The sequence below is a fragment of the Pollachius pollachius genome (assembly GCF_949987615.1).
Source record: "Pollachius pollachius genome assembly, chromosome: 15".
In the NCBI taxonomy this organism is placed as follows: Eukaryota; Metazoa; Chordata; class Actinopteri; order Gadiformes; family Gadidae; genus Pollachius; species Pollachius pollachius.
Genome location: NC_136948.1, coordinates 3,627,763 through 3,652,822, shown reverse-complemented (window position 1 = coordinate 3,652,822; position 25,060 = coordinate 3,627,763). Strand labels below are relative to the sequence as shown.

General features: G+C 51.3%; 1 protein-coding gene across 1 annotated transcript; it reads left to right on the top strand.

Annotated features, from left to right (window-relative positions):
• Positions 1–4,406: 4,406 nt before the first annotated feature.
• Positions 4,407–17,462, top strand: syt16 (synaptotagmin XVI; the record flags this gene model as incomplete). The annotated part of the gene is made up of 8 exons (XM_079752219.1): positions 4,407–4,419; positions 5,160–5,408; positions 9,444–9,686; positions 11,726–12,144; positions 13,331–13,801; positions 14,729–14,918; positions 15,691–15,806; positions 17,210–17,462. 8 exons carry the CDS (start codon positions 4,407–4,409, stop codon positions 17,405–17,407), a joined length of 1,899 nt encoding a protein of 632 aa, XP_079608345.1. The 3' UTR covers positions 17,408–17,462.
• Positions 17,463–25,060: the final 7,598 nt, after the last annotated feature.

Here is a 25,060-nt window from a genome sequence, read left to right as displayed (position 1 = left end):
TCCTGTCGGACGTTGGGGGCGGAGTGGGAAGGCCAGTCAGTCCTCAGAGGACAAGAGAGAGAAGAGGGACGAGAAGGGAGAGAGAGAGAGAGAGAGAGAGAGAGAAGACGGAGGAATAGTAGGAGAGGATAAATGGCCAGTTTGAATGGATCTGGGACCGATTCTGATTGGCTGCTGTCTGCGTATCACAGTAAGCAACACTCTATTGGGCAAGTTATCACAAACTGCTTTAAAAACGGCTTGTCTTGTATTCCACTAATCCCGTTCTGTATTTGCTTCAGAATGCCTATAGGGCGTTCCTCACAAACATATTCTCGAAATACTTCAAAGTAGCCTTCAGTAGTGATTCCTAAAAACGTCCAGTAGATGGCGTTGTTTGCTGATGCTATGTGGAAAAGTCTTTTTGGGTGACTTGGGTGCTGTCCTAATTCTTTTACCTTCCCCCTAACAGCCAATCACAACTGAACACTGATGACGAGAGTTAGATGCAAGCACTTTAAATATGCACTAAAACCACGCACCATGGTAAGTCCATCTAATTAGGATGGGCGTGATTGGTGCGTTCGGTATTAGACAACAATATTGTTATCGTTGAAGGCTTTTCTCGCAGATGAATCAGATAAACATTTTGTTGCCAACGTTTTCACCATCTTTGTAGACTTGTGTGCATAACAAGAATGGTTCAATGAGATAACAAGGACCTTGTTAGAGGCAAGCAGTGGCATTTCGATTCACCAGTCAGCCGAGCTCTGGGTGTAGACGTAGTTCTGCCACTGGCCTGCAGGGGGGGCTAACACACCAGAATGACAACATACTACCTGCCCAACGTCCAACTTGTCTTTACAAGACTGGAGAGCAAACATCCCAGAACGTTATTTTGAAAAGGGAATCCATTTTGGATTTAAAGGGTCCAAAAGCATCGGTCAGTTTAGATCAGTGTCTACAACAAGTCCTCCTTGCAACCAGTAATCTTTGATTTGAAAGTAATGGATAAAAGGATAAAAGCCATTCAGCCTCTCGTGCTCTGGAAGGTTCTTCCAGATAGGCGGTGTTAGGTACAATTCTTACAAGCTCTGTGCATCCAACACCACAATACACACAACACACACACACACACACACACACACACAGAGGCGCACACAAACACGCGCATACACACACACACACGCACATCCACGCACAAACACACACGTACGTGCACACACACGCACAAACACACGCAAAAACACACACACATGCACGCACACACACACAAACGGGTGCACACACACACACACACTTGCACACGCACACACACTCACACGCATGCACACACAAACTCACAGACACGCGTACGCACACACTCACACGTGCACACCCTGGCCCTCTTTACGGTTCAGTAAACAAAATGGAGGTGGGCGAGCGCAAAGGCCGTCAGATCCGTCTTCCCGCCAGATTGACGGCGCCATGGCAACCTGTGGTGCGTGGGCACGCTCACAATACCTAGCGCCACTTCTACAGCGTTTCCACGGAAACTAACTCTGTTCAGGTGGTGGCGTGTGGTTCAGCTAGTCCATTCGAGTGGGTGTGTGTGTGTGTGTGTGTGTGTGTGTGTGTGTGTGTGTGTACTTCACCCGTGTGTATCTCGTGTTTTCGTATAGGTTGTGTTTGTGTGTGCGTGTAATGTATTTGGGTGGTAAGTGTTTATGTTCAATACTGTGTGTAATTGTGTGTCCCATGTATGTGCGTGTGCGTGTGTGGATCAATGTGTATTGGTGTCTATGTATTTTTGTGTGTGTTTATTCGTTTATTTTAGGGTGTGTGTGTGTATTATGGGGGGGGGGTGTTTATTTGTGTGTTTTAGGGTGTCTGTGTGTGCGTGATTAGGGTGTGTGTGTGTTTAGCATAGTTAGAGGAGGTATATTAGTGGCACTAATGTAGGATTGCAGTGCATCACTGGACCGATCTCAGCCTCTGCCTTCGTCCCTGAGACCCAAGATGATGAAACAGGGTCCATGGTGAACCATTCTCAGACTCCTTCAACGTGTGTCAGCGTGGGGGATGTGTGTGTGTATCAGTGTGTGTTTATCAGTGATGTGTATCAGCGTGGGGGATGTGTATGTATCAGTGTGTGTATATCAGTGATGTGTATCAGTGTGTGTTTATCAGTGTGTGTTTATCAGTGATGTGTATCAGTGTGTGTTTATCAGTGTGTGTTTATCAGTGATGTGTATCAGTGTGTGTTTATCAGTGTGTGTTTATCAGTGATGTGTATCATCGTGAAGGATGTGTGTGTATCAGTGTGTGTATATCAGTGATGTGTATCAGCGTGGAGGATGTGTATGTGTATCAGTGTGTGTTTATCAGTGATGTGTATCAGCGTGCAGGATGTGTATGTGTATAAGTGTGTGTTTATCAGTGTGTGTATATCAGTGTGTATCAGTGTGTGTTTATCAGTGATGTGTATCAGCGTGCAGGATGTGTATGTGTATCAGTGTGTGTTTATCAGTGTGTGTATATCAGTGTGTATCAGTGTGTGTTTATCAGTGATGTGTATCAGCGTGCAGGATGTGTATGTGTATCAGTGTGTGTTTATCAGTGTGTGTATATCAGTGTGTATCAGTGTGTGTTTATCAGTGATGTGTATCAGCGTGCAGGATGTGTATGTGTATCAGTGTGTGTTTATCAGTGTGTGTATATCAGTGTGTGTATATCAGTGTGTGTTTATCAGTGATGTGTATCAGCGTGGAGGATGTGTATGTGTATCAGTTTGTGTTTATCAGTGTGTATCAGCGTGAAGGATGTGTGTGTGTATCAGTGTGTGTATATCAGTGTGTACCAGTGTGTGTATCAGTGGGTTGTGTGTATCAGTGTGTGGACGGAGAAAGTGTTTGTGCTTTAGGGTGTGTGTGTGTGTGTGTGTTTGAAATGTGTACCTGTGTGTGTGTCTGTGTATGTGTGTGTGTTAGGCGGGGGCGGGGGGGTTATTGTGTGTGTGTGTCTGTGTGTGTGTGTGTGTGTGTGTGAGGTAGGCAGGTGTGAGAGGGGACTCCATCCTGTCCATCTGGCTCCAGACAGCAGGGGGTCTGTGTGTGTCGCACACACTGAGCCCTCTTGTCTTGCTGCAGCTGACACACACACACACACACACACACACACACACACACACACACACATCTACACACACACACATCTACACACACACACACACACACACACACACACACTCACACACGGTGTATCTGGTCGCCTGGGGACTCTCCATCTCCGTGTCTCATCCCCCTCTATAGCAGGGATGCCCCAAGCCTCTGGTTCTGGGGTCTAACATAGAGCAGCGTGTTAGTACGTCCTCCCAGACTGCCGCGGGCGTCAGGAATACACCACCCTCGTGGATGGACATGTCTTCTGTTCCTGTTGTACTTAGCAGTTATTATTATTACTACTGTGTTGTTATTCTCTTTTTGAATAAAACCGTCCAGTGTTAATTGAGTAATTGATTAAAAGATGACTCGTTATCGTTTAGACATGCAAACGTTGAGGTTGTGATCAACCAGTTTTCCCAAAAACTGTCCAATAGGAAAGTGCCCTACAGTAAACACAGCAGCAGTCTCATCTCTCTCTCTCTCTCTCTCCCTCTCTCTCTCTCTCTCTCTCTCACACCTCTCTCTCTCTCTCACCTCTCTCTCTCTCTCTCCTCTCTCTGCTGCTCGCTTGCCCATCTCTTTCATGCACACCCTACCCATTCAACCACACGCACACTATAAAACATTATGTTCTCACTCACCCACTCACTCACTCGCTCACTCACTCACTCACTTGGCCTCAGGTCTCTGCAGGCCATACCTCCCTCTCTCCTGTCATTGATTTAATTTTACTCCCAGCGTTTCCATGGAAACAGGAGAACGCACAACACCGCCGGATGAACGTGTTCATCATGTTCACTCATGGATCCTCTCTCTTTCTCGCTACCTCTCTCGTTTTCTTCTCTAATCGTTCCTCTCTAGACGTTCTGACGTACCTTTCTCTCGCTCTCTAACTATATCCTTCTACCGCTCTCTACCTCTCTCTCCACCCCTCTCTCTCTCTACCTTTCTCTCAATTGTATCTCTCCATCTCTCTTGGAGAGATTCCTGCTGTGTTGCTCTGAATGATTGATTGATTTCATGTTCACTTCTTGTATTCCTCCACCTCCATATCTCTCTCTCTCTCTCTCGCTCTCTCTCTCGCTCTCTCTCTCTCTCTCTCTCGTTTTCCTCTCTAATCGTTAGAGACGTTCTGTTTCACTGAAGCGCCAAAACACCTGCATGCATCCTTGAAACACACTCACGCACGCATGCACGCCTGCTTCAACGCGGCTCGCCTCTCTGGCTAGCTGACTTCCTGTCCTCCTCTCTGGCTTGGCGTTGTGCTCGCTTGGTCATCACAGAATGGAGGGTGAAGGTACCCCATGAGGAGGACATGAGACAGAATGACAGACATGTGTGTATTGTGATAGTCATGTTGATGTGCAGTGTACAGCTACCTACCAATCGATCAAAAGTACTAAAACATGGTTCTGTCTGTATGTTTTCCACATATACCATGTGTTCTGTCTTTGCTTGCTTTTCGTATGCATGGTGTGTGTGTGTGTGTATGTGCGCGTACGCCTGTGTGTGTGTGTGTGTCTGTGTGTGTGTGTGCGTGTTTGTTTGCCTGTGTGTGTGTGTGTGTGTGTGTGTTCGTACGCCTGTGTGTTTGTGTGCATGTATGCCTGTTTGTCTGTGTGTGTGTGCGCGTGCGTGCGTTCGCATGTGTGTGTGTGTGTGTGTGTGTGTGTACCCCTGGGTGTGTATGTGTGTGTCTGTGTGCGCTTATGTGTGTCTGTGTACGCCTGTGCGTGTGCGTGCGTTCGCCTGTGTGTATACGCCTGTGTGTGTGTCTGTGTGCGCTTGTGTGTGTGTACACCTGTGTGTGTTTGTGTGTACAACTGTGTGTACGCCTGTGTGTGTTTGTGCGTGTATGCCCGTGTGTACCCCTGTGTGTGTGTGTGTGTGTGCGTTTGTGTGTACGCCCGTTTGTACGCCTGTGTGTGTGTGTGTGTGTGTGTGCGTATGCGTGTGCGTGCGTTTGTGTGTACGCCCGTTTGTACGCCTGTGTGTGTGTGTGCGCGCCTGTGTGTGTGTGTGTGTGCGTGCGTGCAGGCTGCCTGTTGGTGTGGTCCGATCAGTGTGTCATCGTGTGTCCCCTGTCCCTCTCTCTCTCTCTGCCAGTCACTCCCGAGGCCCTGGGCTTCCTGACGGCCGTGGCGGTCTTCGTGGTGGCCCTGGGCGTGCTCTTCCTCTTCATCACCAAGAAGCTCTGCTTCTCCCGGGTGGGGGGGCTGCCCTGCCTGGAGCAGACCGGACCGGGGAGGAAGGCCCGGCGGCATGGGGGGCTTCGTCAGGGTCTCGGTAAGCTCTCCACTCTCTCACACACTCTCTTTATTTACGTTTTACCCTGAGGGGGATTTTGCTGACGCTTTTTATCCAAAGCGACTCACAACCGTTCAGTCGCACATTGACACACCGACGGCGGAGTCGACCACGCAGGGCGACCGGCACGGAGCCGTCAGGGTGGGGTGTCTCGCTCAGGGTCACCTCGTGATTAGCTAGGTGGCGTACAACATACAGTAAGTGTTGAGAGGGGTGTTCCTATGGTTTAAGCTCAGTGTTTGGTTTCGGAGATTCAGGAGTTCTTATCTGAGGGTAATTTTCTCTGCGCCGTGCGTCATCTATTACTGAGTGAAGCGCTCCATGAAAGCTCCGCTGTTGACTGCCCCTGCTCTTGTAAGGGACTCTGCAATCAGCTTTTAGAGCGCTTCCGGCTCACTTCTGACCAGTCGGGAGAGACCCTTCGCCCGTCGCTCCTCCCTGATTGGTTGAGGGACTCCATCTTGCCTGTCAATCACAGGTGCGTGAATGGGAGACTTCTTAGCAACATGGGGAAGGAGGGAGCAGAGAGGAGGGGATGCTTCCTGGATCTTGCTCTGTTGTGCTACTTTCTGCGCTGTTAAAAATCTAAAATTCTTCAACAGTGCAGTCTCAAAAATTGCAAAAATAAAAAAAACCTAAAAAGGTCTCAGCACCTTTTTAAGTGCAAAAACTAATAACACTACTGAAAGTGTTTGAAGTGTGAGACAGATATTTCGTCTCACACTAATAAGTCATTGGGGAGCTGTTTAGTTTAGGTTAGGCAAGCAGAGGACAAGGTAAATAGTTCCTTTCTGCTGGCTGTTTGTCTTTAAACAACGTGGTGACTACATTATACACAGCCCTGCCCTGCCAGAGAGAGAGGGAGAGAGAGAGAGAGAGGGAGAGAGAGACAGAGAGACAGACAGAGACAGAGAGGGAGAGAGAGAGAACAGGGAGAGAGAACGAGAGTATGAGAGAGAGAGAGAGAGAGAGAGAGGGAGAGAACAGGGAGAGAGAACGGGAGTATGAGAGAGAGAGAGAGAGAGATTCAACAAGAAGCAGAGCAGCAGTGTCAAATTAAACAAACAACTTATTAGGTTATAAATATGTAGTGAGAGTAGAAGGGTAGAGAGAGTGGAAAGAGAGTAAGAGAATGTGAGCGAGAGAAGGAAACAGAGCGAGAGAGAGAGAGAGAGAGGCTTCCCGCCGCCCATCCCACTCATCAAACATGAAGCCTCCCTCCTCTGCCCCCCCTCCTCCTCCTGAAGGGGGCGTGGCTCCACCTTGACTCCTTCGGTCAACACTCCAGCTCCTGTTTGGTTCACTCAACCCTTCCCCCAGAGCTCCGCGACACACGCCCGGTACCCCACAGCCGGCAGACCCCCCCTCTCCCCCCGCCGACCGGGGCCCACCTGACAGGACTCACCGAGGAGCTACCCCTGAGCAAGGCAGCAGCAGTCAGACAGGCCTAGGTTCACAGCCACGGCAAGGTAACTATAGCGACGATACGTTAGCCCGTAGTGGCTGGGGACGGCCCGTCTGGAGCGCAGGGCAACTCGACCGCACGTCAGCCGGTGGAACGCTGTGACACCTGTCAGCCTCGCTCAGTGACCTCACACAGCTGGGTGACCTCACACAGCTGGCTGACGTCACACAGCTGGCTGATGTCACACAGCTGGCTGACGTCACACAGACTAGTTTGGTGACATCACACAGCTGGGTGACATCACACAGACAAGTTTGGTGACATCACACAGACAAGTTTGGTGACATCACACAGACAAGTTTGGTGACATCACTCTGCTGGGTAAAATCACACAGACTAGCCTGGTGACATCACACAGACTAGTTTGGTGACATCACACAGACTAGTTTGGTGACATCACACAGCTGGGTGACATCACACAGACTAGCCTGCTGACATCACACAGACTAGTTTGGTGACATCACACAGCTGGGTGACATCACACAGACTAGCTCGGTGACATCAGGTGACAAAGTCCTACGTGAAATAGTGGTTGTCTCTGTGACAGATTAAACCCTTTGGAAATGTGGGCGGATTTTGACTCCTCGCTGCTGCTTAGGATATTCAAAGACACCAGCTGATTGTACATCCATTGTACACGAGAGAAAACAACACTGCGTCCAACTCACTGGTTGGCCACAGGAAGTTAAAACTAAAGTCCCTCGACAATGGTTCTTGAGTCTCTAGAGTCTTGAGCCTCTAGAGTCTTGACTCTAGAGTCTAGAGGCTAGAGCCCAGAGCGTTGGTTTTAGCTCTGTGTTTGACCGGTTTGAATATCTGTCTGAACGAACAGCATGCTTAGGACAAGCTTACATGAGCAGCTTTCACTCTTCTGGATTCTCAAAGTACTACACACACACACACACACACACACACACACACACACACACACACACACACACACACACACACGCAATGTTGAATCAGGCTGTTGAACATGTGTGCATACTCCAGGCATTGAAGAGTGTTTGTGTTTCTAAGGGGCTGTGTGCTGGTGTGTGTGCGGCTGTGTGTGTGTGCGAGCTCATCTTTCATAAGCATATCGTGGTATGAATGTTACATGTGCGTATACTGTGAACCAGTGTATACACACACACACACACACACACACACACACACACACACACACACACACACACACACACACACACACACGTGTTTTCTAGCAGTGTTGTCAGTCCAGCCTGACCTCGCCACTTCCTCCTCAGAACCCCTGAGAGCCAATCTGCTGTCTCGCCCCTACTCGCACTGAACCCATTCAAATCACGTTGCCATGGAGATGCCTTGCGCAAACGGTCTCCGTGGTGACAGAGGAGAGCTCTTTGTGATTACCATGTGATTACCAATGTGTCAATCTCTGCTGCAACTTTACTGTCACCTCTGTCAATCTACCGTCACTCTGCTGTCACTTTACTGTCACTCTACTGCTACTCAACTGTCACTCTACTGCTACTCTACTGTGACTCTACTGCTACTCTGTCACTTTACTGTCTCTCTACTGCTACTCTACTGTCACTCAACTGCTACTCTACTATCAGTCTACTGTCTCTCTACTGTCAGTGTACTGTCACTACTGTCACTCTACTGTCATTACTGTCACTCTACTGTCACTCTACTGTCACTCTACTGAAGCTCTACTGTCACTCTACTGTTACTCTACTGATACTGTACTGTCACTCTACTGTCACTTTACTGAAGCTCTACTGTCACTCTACTAAAGCTCTACTGTCACTCTGTCACTTTACTGAAGCTCTACTCTCACTCTACTGTCACTACTGTCACTCTACTGTCACTACTGTCACTCTACTCTCACTCTACTGTCACTCTACTGTTACTCTACTGTCACTCTACTGAAGCTCTACTGTCCCTCTACTGTCACTCTACTGAAGCTCTACTATCACTCTACTGTCACTCTACTGAAGCTCTACTGTCACTCTACTGTTACTCTACTGATACTCTACTGTCACTCTACTGTCACTCTACTGTCACTTTACTGAAGCTCTACTGTCACTCTTCTTTTACTGTACAGTAGCCCTGCTCTCACCATGCTACCTGACTGTTCCTATCTTGATGGCGGGTTCATTTCAATTGCTTTCAAACAGAACAAGTTTCTAGTCTTTAAATGTTTCCTTCTTTCCTTTCCTTTCTCTTGCTCTCCCGCTCATCCCCTTTTCCCTTGTGTTCCTCTCCTCTCCTCTCCCCTTTCCTCCTCCCCTCTTCTCTCCCCTCCTCACCCCATCTCACCTACCCTCCCTTCCTCCCCCCTCCCCCCCTTCCCCTCCTCGCCTCTCCTCTCCTATCCTATCCTCCCTTCCCCACCTCCCCCATCCCCTCCCCTCCCATACCCTCCTCTCCTCTCCTCTCCTCTCCTCTCCTCTCCTCTCCCCTCCCCTCCTCTCTTCTCCTATCCTCCCCTCCCTTCCCCTCCTCTTCTCTCCCCTCCTCTCCCCATCCTCCCTTCCCCACCTCCCCCATCCCCTCCCCTCGCTCCTCCTCCTCCTCCCCTCCAGTCAACAGTTATGGGCATGAGGAGGACTTCTATGAGGAGGAGGGCAGCAGCGCTTCCGACGGGGAGGAGGAGGTGCTGAAGCAGTTTGAGATCTCCGTCTCGCGCTCCCATAGTTTCCGCGGTGGGGGCGCCTCCCACCGTGCGGCCGCCCGGGCCCTCTCCCAGCCCGCGGGGGGGCGGCGGGGGTCCGGACACCTCCTCTCTGACCAGGACGAGGTCAGCAGCGGAGCCTCAGAGTGCGGAGGTGATGGACCCACGGCGACACACACAGAGCGGGGGGGGAGGAGAGGGGGAGAGGGGAGGAGAGGGGGAGAGGGGGCGATGGAGGAGAGGAGAGGAGGATGGAAGGAGATGGAGGAGAGGAGGGAGGAGAGGGGAGGAGAAGGATGTGGAGAGGATGCTAGGGTAGAGGGAGGAGGAGAGGAGATGGAGGAGATGAGGAGATGGAGAGGAGAGAGGAGAGAAGAGGAGAGGAGGAGAAGAGAGGAGGAGAGAGGATGGTAGAGGAGGAGAGAGGAGAGCAGGAAGGAGAGAGGAGGAGTAGGGGGTAGGAGGAACATTTTGAAAAGATACCTTTGTTGTGTGCGAGTTGAATTGATTGACTCAAACATCTTCGTATTATCCTTCGACTCCCTCTCTTCAGGTCTTGTTGTACAGACTCAGAGCGCACACACACTTGTACACACACACTCGACACACACAGCCGGTCACAGCAAGCTGTGGGAGAGGGCTCAGTGTGTTGTGATGAGTCATAGTGTGGTGCTAGAGGCCCGCCCACTGCTCTGACTACAGCCAATAGAAGATAACGATTATTGATCGGTCTGTAGAACGCTCTATTCCCACTGGGAGAGAAAGAAGGCGCGATTGTGTGTGTGTGCGTGTGTGTGTGTGTGTGTGTGTGTGTGTGTGTGTGTCATCTGAATTGCTATCTGTCATGTAAACACCTTAGTTCAATGAAGCAATGATGTCCCAGCCCAGAGCATAAAGCCATTAAGACACCTACATTACCATCCAATGTACTTTGTCACCTTAAACGCTTCACGGTCGATGTGGTCGGTCTGCAAGCGCACCTAAAGCTCAGAGATTGACGTCACATCCATTGTGAAACAGCTGGTTCCTCAGGTACAGAAACAAGAGTGCATTCGCTGTTGACACCGTAAAGACGCAGTGAGATGCCCGCACAGACAAGGCTCTAAACATCTTCAAACACCTCGATAGAAGTATCGTAAACACTGTGTTCCGTTTTTCTAGGATACTGAGACGTTTGTGGCCGAGTAGACATGATACACCTTCATGTGAATACCTGAAGTTACACAATGTTATACATGTTACTGTGGGGAAGTGAAAGGAAGTCTGCCAGTGGTAGTCGATGGGCAAATCAGAAACTGTCCCATAATCCCTTACACCACATGTTAACATGTCCATTAAAAAATCAACGGTGGACGTTGCCTCGCGGCATTCAAGGTCTGTAGCTTGAACCAGAGTCTGTGCTCAGCTAGTGGGGCATGGGAGCCTTCTAACTGATGGGCGGAGCAGATGTTGGTTCCTAACCCAGACGTTCTCCTGATAACCCTCCAGATGTTGGTCCCTAACCAAGACGTTCTCCTGATATCTCTCCAGATGTTGGTCCCTAACCCAGACGTTCTCCTGATATCTCTCCAGATGTTGGTCCCTAACCCAGACGTTCTCCTGATATCTCTCTAGATGTTGGTCCCTAACCTAGATGTTCTCCTGATATCTCTCCAGATGATGGTCCCTAACTCAGACGTTCTCCTGATATCTCTCCAGATGTTGGTCCCTAACCCAGACGTTCTCCTGATATCTCTCCAGATGTTGGTCCCTAACCCAGACGTTCTCCTGATATCTCTCCAGATGTTGGTTCCTAACCCAGACGTTCTCTGATATCTCTCCAGATGTTGGTCCCTAACCCAGACGTTCTCCTGATATCTCACCAGATGTTGGTCCCTAACCCAGACGTTCTCCTGATATCTCTCCAGATGTTGGTCCCTAACCCAGACGTTCTCCTGATATCTCTCCAGATGTTGGTCCCTAACCCAGACGTTCTCCTGATATCTCTCCAGATGTTGGTCCCTAACCCAAACGTTCTCCTGATATCTCTCCAGATGTTGGTCCCTAACCCAGACGTTCTCCTGATATCTCTCCAGATGTTGGTCCCTAACCCAGACGTTCTCCTGATATCTCTCCAGATGTTGGTCCCTAACCCAGACGTTCTCCTGATATCTCTCCAGATGTTGGTCCCTAACCCAGACGTTCTCCTTCCAGACATGGAGGACCGGAGCTCCCCAGGGTTCCAGGACCCCCCCTTGTCCCTCCAGGTCCTAGAGAGCCGCGAGAGACCCCAGTCCAGCCGCCCAGAGACCCCCAGGAGCCAGACCCCCCGGAGCCAGACCGGAACCCCCCGGAGCCAGACTCGGACCCCCAGGAGCCAGACCGGGACCCCCAGGAGCCAGACCCGGACCCCCAGGAGCCAGACCGGGACCCTGAAGGAGCCCTCGCTGCGGGGGGCCCGGGGCTCCCTGCGCCCTGGGGCCACCCCCACCCCCACCACCACCCCCACCCCTAGCCTCCTGGACCCACGGGCCCCAGGAGGGGAGGAGAAGGAGGAGGTGCAGGTGGAGGAGGAGAACACGGGCTTGGACAACAACGAAGCCACCGACAGCTCCTCCACCTGGAGCCCTGAGGTGCTGCAAAGAGTCACGCACGCACACACACACACACACATACGCACGCACGCACTCATGCACACACACACACACACACATATGCACGCACACACACACACACGCACACACACACATACGCACGCACACACACACATACGCACGCACGCACACACTCACGCACACACACACACACACACACACACACACACACAAACAACGCACGCACGCACGCACTCAAGCACACACACACGCACACACATATGCACACACACAATCAACACAGGATCCTTTGCTAATGCCACCCATGGGTGCTTCTGCCGTGTGTGTGGTTAAAGGGACCTGGTGTGTGTGTCAGTGTTACTCGGCGTGTGGGCGTGTTAGTGTGTCTGCGTGTTAGTGTGTCTTTGTGTTAATGTGCACTGATTGATTTTATGCCAAGTTGGAAGAGTAGTGGGCGGCCAAGGTTAGCTCCAGGCTGAGAGAGAGAGAGGGAGAGAGTGAGCGGGAGAGGGAGAGAGAGAGAGAGAGAGAGAGAGAAAGGGAGAGGGAGGGAGAGAGAGAGAGAGAGCGAGAGAGAGAGAGCGAGAGCGAAGGAGAGAGAGAGAGAGAGAGAAAGGGAGAGCGAGAGCGAAGGAGAGAGAGAGAGATAGAGCGAAGGAGAGAGAGAGAGAGAGAGCGAAGGAGAGAGAGAGAGAGAGAGCGAAGGAGAGAGAGAGAGAGAGAGCGAAGGAGAGAGAGAGAGAGAGAGAAAGGGAGAGAGAGAGAGAGAGACAGATAGCGAGAGCGAAGGAGAGAGAGAGAGAGAGAAAGAGAGAGAGAAAGGGAGAGAGAGAGAGAGCGAGAGAGAGTGAGCGAAAGGAGAGAGAGAGAAAGAAAGAAAGAAAGGGAGAGGGAGAGAGAGAGAGAGAGAGCAAAGGAGAGAAAGGGAGAGAGAGAGAGAGAGAAAGGGGGAGAGAGAGAGCGAGAGTGAAGGAGAGAGAGAGAGAGAGAGAGAAAGCGAGAGCGAAGGAGAGAGGGAGAGTGAGAGAGAGAGAGAGAGAGAGAGAGAGAGAGGCCTACATTGGGACACCTACTAACGTCCTCTGAAAAAGCAAAAGGAAACAGTGACTGCTCCTCCTCCACCTCCTCCTCCCCTGGTGTCACCCCAGCAGCCCCCAGCGCTGACCTCCTCTCCCTCCTCCCGCCCCGTCTCTCCCCCCCCCAGGGCGAGCCGCCGCCTCCTCCGGGCGACGCCGCGCCCAGCGAGCCCCCCGTGTCCCCGGCCCCTCGGGGCCCCGTCACCACCTGCGGCCACCTGCTGCTCTCCCTGGAGTACCACCCCGGGGCGGAGCGGCTGCTGGTGCGTGTGGTCGCCGCGCGGGACATCCCGGACAAGGCGCGCAGCGGCACGGACTGCCACCAGGTGCACGTGGTGCTGCTGCCCGGCAAGCGCCAGCGCCGCAAGACCTCGGCCCAGAAGGGCCCCCAGCCGCGCTTCGACGACGCCTTCCGCTTCGCGCGGCTGGACCCCTCGGACCTGCTGCTGTCGGGCCTGCGCTTCCGGCTGTACGCGCTGGGCGGCCGCATGGCCCGCGAGAGGCTGGTGGGCGAGAGCGTCCTGCGGCTGGGCGGGCTGAACCCCGACGGGGGCACCATGGAGACCAGCCTGGTGCTGGAGCCCCGCAGCAACCTGAAGGTGAGGGGAACCCGGGGGGGCGGGGGGGGGGTTTAGAACCGCAGAACCTCGGAGCCCAGGCGCTGTGGGTCTAGAACCTACGGTCTCAGGACGCCTAGAACGCGAGCCGTGAGCTGGGTATCAGGACCTTGATACCAGAACTTAGACCCTAGAATTTAGAGCTCGTAGGATTCCTGACCTGTCTCTACTGCCCCTAACGGCTCCTTAATGACCTGTCTCTCTTCTGTCTAACCCCTACCTGCTCCTTAATGACCTGTCTCTCTTCTGTCTAACCCCTACCTGCTCCTTAATGACCTGTCTCTACTGTCTAACCCCTACCTGCTCCTTAATGACCTGTCTGTACTGTCTAACCCCCACCTGCTCCTTAGTGACCTGTCTCTCTTCTGTCTAACCCCTACCTGCTCCTTAATGACCTGTCTCTGTACTGTCTAACCCCTACCTGCTCCTTAGTGACCTGTCTCTGTACTGTCTAACCCCTACCTGCTCCTTACTGACCTGTCTAACCCCTACCTGCTCCTTAATGACCTGTCTCTGTACTGTCTAACCCCTACCTGCTCCTCAATGACCTGTCTCTGTACTGTCTAACCCCTACCTGCTCCTTAATGACCTGTCTGTACTGTCTAACCCCCACCTGCTCCTTAATGACCTGTCTCTCTTCTGTCTAACCCCTACCTGCTCCTTAATGACCTGTCTCTGTACTGTCTAACCCCTACCTGCTCCTTAATGACCTGTCTCTGTACTGTCTAACCCCTACCTGCTCCTTAATGACCTGTCTGTACTGTCTAACCCCTACCTGCTCCTTAATGACCTGTCTCTGTTCTGTCTAACCCCTACCTGCTCCTTAATGACCTGTCTCTGTACTGTCTAACCCCTACCTGCTCCTTAATGACCTGTCTCTGTACTGTCTCACCCCTACCTCTCCGCCAGTCTCTGGACTCCCAGCTCAGCCTGGCGGTAGTCCCCCAGGGAGAGGGGGTGTCGTCGGGCCAGTCCCTGGCCCACGGGGGGGTCCCGGAGCTGCTGCTGGGTCTGTCCTACAAGGCCACCACCGGGCGCATGTCGGTGGAGGTCCTGAAGGGGAGCCACTTCCGCAACATGGCTGTGACCAGACCACCAGGTACACACACACACACACGCTCACCCAATCACTCACTCACTCACCCACTCACTCACTCACTCAGTCACTAACTCACTCACTCACCCACTCACTCACTCACCCACTCACTCACTCACTCACTCACCCACTCACTCACTCACTCACCCACTCAGTCACTAACTCACTATCTCACTCACTCACTCACTCACTCACTCACTCACTCACTCACCCACTCACTCACTCACTCACTCACCCACTCACTCACTCACTCACCCACTCACTCACTCACTCACTCACCCACTCACTCACTCACTCACTCACTCACTCACCCACTCACTCACTCACTCACTCACTCACTCACCCACTCACTCACTCACCCACTCACTCACTCACTCACTCACTCACTCACTCACTCACCCACTCAGTCACTAACTCACTCACTCACTCACTCACTCACCCACTCACCCACTCAGTCACTAACTCACTCACTCAGTCACTCAGTCACTCAGTCACTCACCCACTCAGTCACTCACTCACTCACCCACTCACTCACTCACTCACCCACTCACTCACTCACCCGCTCACCCACTCACCCGCTCACCCACTCACTCACTCACTCACTCACCCACTCACTCGCTCACTCGCTCATTCACTCAGTCACTCACTCACCGACTCACTCACTCACTCACTCACTCACCCACTCACTCACTCACTCACTCACTCACTCACTCACTCACTCACTCACTCGCCCACTCACCCCTTCATCGGGCTCTCCTCCTGCTCCTCTCTGTAGATACCTACTGCAGGCTGGTCCTGCTTAACTCGGTGGGCCAGGAGATCTCCCGCTGCAAGACGTCGGTGCGTCGCGGGCAGCCCAACCCCGTCTTCAAGGAGACCTTCGTCTTCCAGGTCTGTTGCTCTGTTACCGTCTGTTACTCTGTTACCTTCAGTTACTCTGTTACAGTCTGTTACAGTCTGTTACTCTGTTACCGTCTGTTACTCTGTTACCGTCTGTTACTCTGTTACACTCTGTTACTCTGTTACAGTCTGTTACTCTGTTACTCTGTTACAGTCGGTTGCTCTGTTACAGTCGGTTGCATGTTACTCTCAGTCTGACTGTCACAGTCTGTATGTTACTCTCTGTGAGTCCGTCTAAGTCTAGGGGTCTGTAATGGTCTGTTATAGTGTGGTACAGTCTGCCCTTTAACTCACTCTGTTCCAGTGTGTTACTCTGTCTGTTCCGGTGTGTTACTCTTAGTCTATTCCAGTGTGTTACTCTGTTTGTTCCGGTGTGTTACTCTCTTTTCTCTCAGTGTGTTACTCTGTCTGTTCCGGTGTGTTACTCTTAGTCTGTTCCAGTGTGTTACTCTGTCTGTTCCAGTGTGTTACCTTCTGTCTCTCAGTGTGTTACTCTCAGACTTTTGTTACCCTCTGTCTCTAAGTGTCTTCCTGTGTGTTACTCTCAGTCTGTTCCAGTGTGTTACTCTCAGTCTGTTCCAGTTGTTACTCTCAGTCTGTTACAGTGTGTTACTCTCAGTCTGTTACAGTGTGTTACTCTCAGTCTGTTACAGTGTGTTACTCTCAGTCTGTTACAGTGTGTTACTCTCAGTGTGTTACTCTCAGTGTGTTACAGTGTGTTACTCTCAGTGTGTAACTCTCAGTCTGTTACAGTGTGTTACTCTCAGTCTGTTACTCTCAGTGTGTTCCAGTGTGTTACTCTCAGTCTGTTCCAGTGTGTTACTCTCAGTGTGTTCCAGTGTGTTTCTACTGCGTTCTCTTGGAGGAGCGTGCTCGCTGCTCATGCTCAGCCGTGGCGGTGGAATGCCTCTGGGTTTATCGATTTATGTAACCGTCCACCAGACAAAGCATTCGTTTTGCTAACAGGCGCGCCGCGACATGGGCTCCAATCGTTCGGTTGCCTAGTAACAGTCACCCCAAAGTCCTGAACAGCATGTTGTACAACTTTGTACACTCTGCCTCACCGATCAACCGCCAGTCAATACTATCTTCTTCATCCGCAGCGCTTTAAGCCGAAACGTTGTGGGTTCGATCCCCTCGCCTTATCGACATGTACCTACGGAGGTAGCAAGTAGTGTCTTTGACTAAGTGTTTAGTGCCTGTTTATAGTGTCCCTGTTTGATGTTTTTTTTACAATTTTTTTTTCCATTACTAGTGTCCTTGGGGGACATGAAAGGCGCTTGAAATAAAATGTAGCATTATTATTATTATTATTATTATTATTATTATTATTATTGTTATTACCATCCAAACCCTTCTGGCCATGACCGTGACCGTGTCTTTTGCCCCTGCAGGTGGCGCTGTTCCAGCTGTCGGACGTGACCCTGATGGTGTCCATCTACAGCCGGCGCAGCATGAAGAGGAAGGAGATGGTGGGCTGGGTGTCCCTGGGCCAGAACAGCAGCGGAGAGGAGGAGCTGCTGCACTGGGAGGACATGAAGGACGGCCAGGGCCAGTGGGTCAGCCGCTGGCACATGCTGCTGGACGCCTAGACACGCCCCCTCTGGCCGGAGGACACGCCCCCTCCCACACACAAACACGCACCCACCGTCTGAAGGACACCCCCCCACCCCCCTCTGTCTACAGGACACGCCCCCTCTGATCGGAGGACACGCCCCCTCCCACACACAAACCCACACCCTCCGTCTGAAGGAAAGCCCCCCACCCGCCTCTGTCTACAGGACACGCCCCCTCTGGCCGGAGGACACGCCCCCCCCCCCCCCACACACACACACACACCCTCTATCTGGAGGACGGCCCCCTACCCCCCCTCTGGCTATAGGACACGCCCCCTTTCGTCTTGACACTCAATCACTTGGAATCGTTGGGCTTGGAACGTCCGGACCTTGGCAGAGGAGGCGGCGAGCCGATTGGTCCGGACGGCTCCAGCACCGAGGTCTCCCTGGACGCCCCTCCTGGGTTCTCCTCGGTCTCCGGTGGACCTCTCACGGCCGTGTGGTTGTGGTGGAGGTGAAGACCCAGGGAGGAGGAAGCCCAGTTTGGACTGGTCCAGGACTAACGAGACTCAGACTTTATCCTTGGTTATGGTTCTGATTCACAGACTTGCAATGTATAATTACACTGCTTTACTCCAACCTAACCAGTACCACCAGTCAAACACACAAGTCGGTCGGCTAAACATAGTAAATCCAGTTCACACCTTTTACTTGTTTAAACTTATGCTGAAGTTTTCACCAGTCAACACCAGTCTACACCAGTTTACACCAGTTTACACCTGATGGGAGAGGGAGAGACAGGAAGAGAGAGGGAGGGAGAGAGGGAGAGAGAGAGAGAGAGGGAGAGATAGAGGGAGAGAGAAAGGGAGGGAGAGAAATGGCAGGGAGAGAGAGAGGGAGAGATAGGGAGGGAGGGAGAAAGAGAGACGGAAGTCAGAGTGCATTGTGGGTAGAATCTGTGAGTGAATAGAGAATGATTTCTCATTGAAACGTTCTATTGTGACCTCGCTGCTGGGAGACAGCTGGAGACTCTCACTGGAACACCTGGCAGACTGCTTCATTGGCTGGCTGGCTGGCTGGCTCGCTCTGACTGACTGGCTGACTGGCCGACCGGCTGACTGACTACCGTTCTGTAAGGCTTTATGACTCATTGGCTGACTGGCTTGGCGACTGGTTGAAGTTGTGTCTGACTGGATGTGTGTGTCTGGCTTCCTGTTCCTGCCTCAAATGCTACCCAGAGAAGAGGTTTCTAACCCCAGCTGCTCATAGCATGACGTGAAGGACCGCGCGTGTGCGCGCACGTGTGTTTTCGTGTGTGTGTGTGTGTGTGTGTGTGTGTGTGTGTGTGTATGTGTGTGTGTGTTGTGTGTGCGTGTGTGTGTGTGTGTGTTCTCTATTTGGTTGTAAATTAGTGCAAACAACAGATGAAGCACACAGCACAATGATGATGAGGATGATGAAGTCGTGATGAAGATCAGGGTCTTCACAGAATCAGTTGAATCATCTCCACCCAGAACATACTGGTATATATTAGTACTGGTAAAAATGTATCACTGGTATATATTTGTGTATATATCCCTACTGGTATCATACTGGTTTACATACTGGTATATATATGTGTATATCCATACTGGTATCATACTGGTATACATACTGGTATATATTCATACTGGTATATATGTATTACTGGTATATATTTGTTTATCCATACTGGTATATATACATAGTGATATATTTACATACTGGTACCGACTGGTATTAATGCATACATTCATACTATATAAATACTGGTATATATTCATACTGGTAGATATTTATTACTGGTCTATCTTAGTGTATATTTCCATAGTGCTATCAAACTGGTACACATGCGGATATATCCTACATGCTGGTATACATACTGGTATTGATTGGCCCTGGTACTGGTGTGTAGTGGCACATGGTGGGCTGTAGGGGGCGGGGCGTGTAAACTCACCAACACCGACGACCTCCGTGCACAAACACATCCTGGACATTGTCTCAGGAGGATTTACACCCTCACCCTGAATGCGTTCCCGGTTTCCGTGGCGACGCAGAGCCTCGAGACAATCCTCAGTCCTTAAGAGTCTTTACCACCGTGGGGGGGGGGGGCGCGTCGCGCGATTGGCCCGTCGGCGCGTTGTCACGGGAGACGACACTCCTGGGATCCAATGGCACGGCCGCATAGCTGCATGAGGCCCGTCCCCTTGCACTGCACGGCGCACTGGTCACATTGAACTGCTTCCACCAATCGGGGGAGACGTGGGCGGGCCTTAGCCCCGCCCATAGCACATACATGTCAGTTGTATCTGGCTAATGATTGGCTGGGTGGTGGTAATGCTCGGATGACTTCATGTTTACATTTCATATACGGCCGTCCTTGTCCTCTGGCCACTGATTCAGGGAAAAACAGGCAGCAGGAAGAGATTCTCAGGATGGAAGCAGATGCAACAGGCTGTTACGAAACAAGTTCAAAATAAAGTATACGGGAATAACATAACTAACCTTAGCCCAATACTCAATATAACATATGTAATATGTAACTATAGGACACTATATTTGGTCACTATAACATGTTTAGTGACCAATTCTCACTATAACATGTTTAGAGACTACATCACTAGACCAATACTCACTTTGACATGTTTAGTGACCAATACTCACTATAAAATGTTTAGAGACCAATTTTCACTTTAATATGTTTAGAGACCACATCGTTAGACCAATACTCCCTATAACATGTTTAGTGACCCCATCACTAGTCCAACACTCACTATCCCTACATTAACAGGTAAAATGTATTCCATCAGGGTATTAATCTATTGGTTCGTGTTTCAACTGATCACAAGGAGATTGTATATTGTATTTTTTTTATGTAATGGAAGCACAAATGTGGATCTAAACAGACGTAGAACCTTCCCCTGCCTGTTCCCCCACACCGGTTCCGTCCACACCGGTTCTGTGCACACTAGACCACAGCACCAATCCCAATCCATCCATGTGGCCGGGACAGTCAGTGTACATACTCGTGTGATGTGATGATGAGCATATCTCTGGTGTATTTTTGCTAAATGCTTTAGGTATGTCGTGATGCTTGAGAGTTTTGACGGATGCATGCATAAAGATTATATAATTGTAATAAACACTAGAGCGAGCGTTGCCCAGTTCTTCCAGGTTTGTCCACACGGAGATGACATGAAGTGCCTGTTCATCGCCTCCGTGCGCACGGTCGCACGTTCCTCCGTCCCTGAGATAATCCGTCGTTCACACTGTTTGCATGAGCCGTGAGTTTCGGTGTGTCCCTCTTGGCTTGTGCGCGGTTCTCCCGTCACGCCGGCTTGTGGAACATCTGGATTCCTCCGAGGGAACCGAGAGAGAGTGGGAGAGAGAGGGAGCGGGAGGGAACACTTTTTGTGCCGCGTTTTGTCTGTGCCAATAAAATTCGGATCCCTGTTGTCATGACGTCTGCCGCCCATCTGTCGCCCTTGCGTCTCGCAGCGGTTCAGGTTTCCGCCCCCGCTCAGACCCCCTGCTGGTCCGCACACCTCCTCTCTGAAAACAAGTCCTTTACCCTCCACCAGGGAGGGTACCCCCCCCACAGCCCCCAGCAGCCCTCTACCGGGACGTCGGATCAGAGGGGGTTCGGGAGGGGGGGAGACAGAGGCGGAGAGAGATAGAGAGAGAGAGGGGGGGGAGAGAGAGCGAGAGAGATGGAGAGAGAGAGAAAGAGAAAGTGATGGAGCGAGAGAGAGAGAGAGAGAGAGAGAGAGAGAGAGGGGAAGAGAGAGATGGAGAGAGAGAGGGAGAGAGAGAGACGGAGACAGGGAGAGAGTGACAGAGGGAGAGAGAGAGATGGAGAGAGGGAGAGGGAGATGAAGAGAGAAAGAGAAAGTGATGGAGCGAGAGAGAGAGAGAGAGATGGAGAGAGAGAGGGAGAGAGAGAGACGGAGACAGGGAGAGAGTGACAGAGGGAGAGAGAGAGATGGAGAGGGAGATGAAGAGAGAAAGAGACAGTGACAGAGAGAGGGAGAGAGAGAGACATGGAAGGAGAGAGAGATCCCATTACAACAACATCAACCACACGTGCGCAGTTCAACATGGTCTCAATTCCCTCTCAGCTCGCTATTTGAGACATTACAGCATCCTCAGAACCGTGGAACAAATAAGACTCCGATAAAACCCTTTCCCCTGGGAACTAAACACACGTGCCCAGGTTGACGAGGTGGATCATTAAATCGATGCTCGCGTCTCTCTGCACCGACGTGTCCTCCGTCCGGTGGGCGGGGCTAAATGATGCAAGGAGAAGAACATCAAAGAAGAATGGATGAGACGAGGCGGGCGCGTCATCATTGCTAAGTGACACTCCTAGCAACAGGAAACAGCTGCTTCAGGGGGGCGACCAATAAGGTGGCGCGGATGTCCGTGTTGTTTCTTGTTGCTCTGAAAGGGATATTTTAAGAGCCCGAGAGTAGTGAGGGTCTGCCTCAGAGTTGTTGTTTGTTGCTGCGGAGAGCCGTAGGAGTGACAGCTGGATCTCTGGGTTCCCTCTGCGTGGGGGTGGATCGGTGCAGACGGTAAATGACGCTCTTGAACAAACCCCGCGCGCACCATCAGGACCTGAACGCTCAGAGAGTACCGTGCATCATCCCTGGATATTAAGAAGGTAAGATGCAGCGTTCCAAGCACAACACTCAAAATCTCCTCAAAACGAGTTGGCGCCGTCGCAGTGAGTGTTTTGATCCTTACATCAGATTTGCAATATTATTATCATTATTATTTTTATTAATGACAATCATTGTCGAATAAATAAGCAGCAGTCGCCGTTCGCGACACGCACGTACAACCTCTCTTTGATATTTCGCTCCAATGCCCGACTTGTCAGTAGGTTGTAGTGTGCAGCTCTCTGTGTGTGTACACACACACACACACACACACACACATACACGCACACACACACGCGCGCGCGCACACACTAGGAGCTCACACGCACACAATCACTTTCAAGCCTTGGATTTGATGCTGGTCATGTTATGTTCGCTGCTGGCACCTGACGCGACGTGTGTTCCACCGTGCGTGTTGTGCGCGATTCAATCCACTGACATACATCGACATCGCTCCGTCCGCACGTGAAATGGCACGCTGCATTGCGCAACAGGTTTACGACCGCATACTGTCATGTGTCTCCTAGAACAACAGCAAAAGTCGTGTAGTCCTGTAGACCTACCTATAATACAGCCTGATGTTTATTATTTACATAATAAACATCGGGCTGTTTATTATATAAATAATATAATTATTTATATAATAAACAGCCGTCCTCTATCCCGCAGGAGCCCGAGGGACCGCCGGGCGCCCCACGCGCTGACACCCTGGTCACATCGTCCACGCACGGCCCTGCCCCGCCCCCTGCCGCAGGTGACGTCCAACGGGTGTGACGCGGATACCTCTATATACCCCTAGAGGTGAAATACCCCAAGAGTGATAGAGAGGGGAAATACCCCAAGGGTGATATAGAGGTGATTTAACACTAGAGTGATATCGAGGTGAAATACCCCAAGAGTGATATAGAAGGGACATACCACTAGAGTAATATAGAGGAGAAATACCCAGAGAGTGATATAAAGGCGGTATACCCCTCGAGTGACTACCACGAGAGGTGAAATACCCCTGGAGGGATAAAGAGTTGATATAGAGGTGATAAACCTGATTTGGAGGTGATATATGAGTTAACAGGGCTACTCTCCATTCATATAAATATATACACATTGTGTTCTCAATTCATGTATCCACCTTTTACTCTGCAACACAAATTAACGTTGGACATTTGTAACAAAATGCATGAAGTGTATTTATCAATCACAAATGTGATATTGATGATAAAGATTTAGAATGTACCTGTGCTTCTGTATCGAGCCCTTGTCGATGGTGGGATCGTACAGGTGTAACTCTCCCCCCTCCCTCCCTCCCCCAGATCCAACTTCCCTCTGAGCGAGAACCCCCCCCTCTACGACGTCGAAGATTGCCTACTTCAAGAGGAAGTATGCGCAGGAAGAGGACCTCCACGGACGCCTGCATGGCTACCTTCAGAAAGTACGTCCCGAGGACAGGAAGCAAAAACACTGAAGGGGGCGGAGTCACGCCCTGTTTCCTGTTTGGTGACAGAGATATGCTAATGAAGAGAAACTCGTTTGCTTGAATCGATGCATGCCGACAGAGCCCGCCCCCAGCCACACGGTTGGTCGAAAACAAACATAAAGCCAAAAGATGGACGACCCGTTCAACAAATCCCAGCTCGTCTGCCGTCAGTCTTTAGATATTCATGTCAGACGATTTGTGAGGCTAGTTTACCGTGAGTCCGAGACCGCCCCTAGGGTGCTCTCTCGCTCTCCGAGCCGACTTAATGGTTTATTGATCTTGCTTGCCAGGGGCGATGTCTTCCTGCCCCCTGCTCGCTGAATGAGTTAAAGCGGGAAAAACATCACAACCATACAAACCACACCAAAACCTTCTTCGCATGGATGACTCATTCACTGTCAAACATCTTTTCCTCCGCGCTTCCTCTCCTCAACAACCATGCTCGTTCTACCCCCTCCCACCTCCTCCTGTCCTCTCCTCATCTTTCCCCTCCTCTCCTTCACTCTCTATCTCTTTCATTCATCATGTGCAATTTTGTTCTGCTTCTGCATTTTTGGATGTCCGCCCCTCTCCTCTCCTCCTCACCTCTCCTATCCTCTTCCTCCCCCCTCTCTCTTCTCCCCCCTCTCCTCTCTCTAGTCCACCCTCTCCTCTCTCTTCTCCTCTGTCCTCCTCTCTACCTCTCCTCCCTTCACCTCTCTCTCCTCCTCCCCATCGCCTCCTAACAGGTAGGCTGGGAGGTCAGTTGCTGGACAGATCCACAGCTCCTGCTCCACACACACTCTGTAACATGTTTTCTCTGTCAAAAGGTGTTTCATCCGCCGTCACTTTTTGCTGGTATTGATTTTATACGCTTCTGTGTTTACCTTCATTGATTAATTGATTGCCTGATGAATGGTTATTGAGCCAATAGCTCAGCAGTTAACATGACAGGTCTGGGAAGTTAGTGTTCACCTGTGAGGAGGGGAAGTTTACTGACAAGCATGTCTTTCTCCTCCTCCTCCTCTTCCTCCTCCTCTATCCTACTCCATCCTGATCCTCTTCTCTCCTGCTCCGCCTTACCCCCCTCCTCTTCCTCCTCCTGCTCTTCCTCCTCCTCCTCTGTCATGCTCCTCCTCTCCCACCTCCTCCCTCTTCTCCTTTTCCTCCTCCTGCTCTTCAACCTTCTCCTCCTCCTCCCTCCTGCTCCTCAACCTTCTCCTCCTCCTTCTCTCTCCTGCTCCTCCACCCTCACTCTCCTGCACCTCCTGCCGCTGCGCCTCCTTTCTCCTTCTCCTGCAGCACATGATCCTCCAGGAGGAGCGCAGCTGCATCCTGAAGCTGTCGCTGGACAAGCTGCGTTTCCTTGACGACCCCGAGGCGTACCTGCGACGCTCCGTCCTCATCAACAACCTGCTGAGGAAGATCCACCACCAGGAGGAGGTGCTGGGGGAGGAGGAGGAGGAGGAGGAGGAGGAGGAGGAAGAGGAGGAGGAGGAGGAGGTGGTGGCGGTAGCGAGGAGGCGAGGACCACCCGGGCTGCAGTCGGCGTACCCG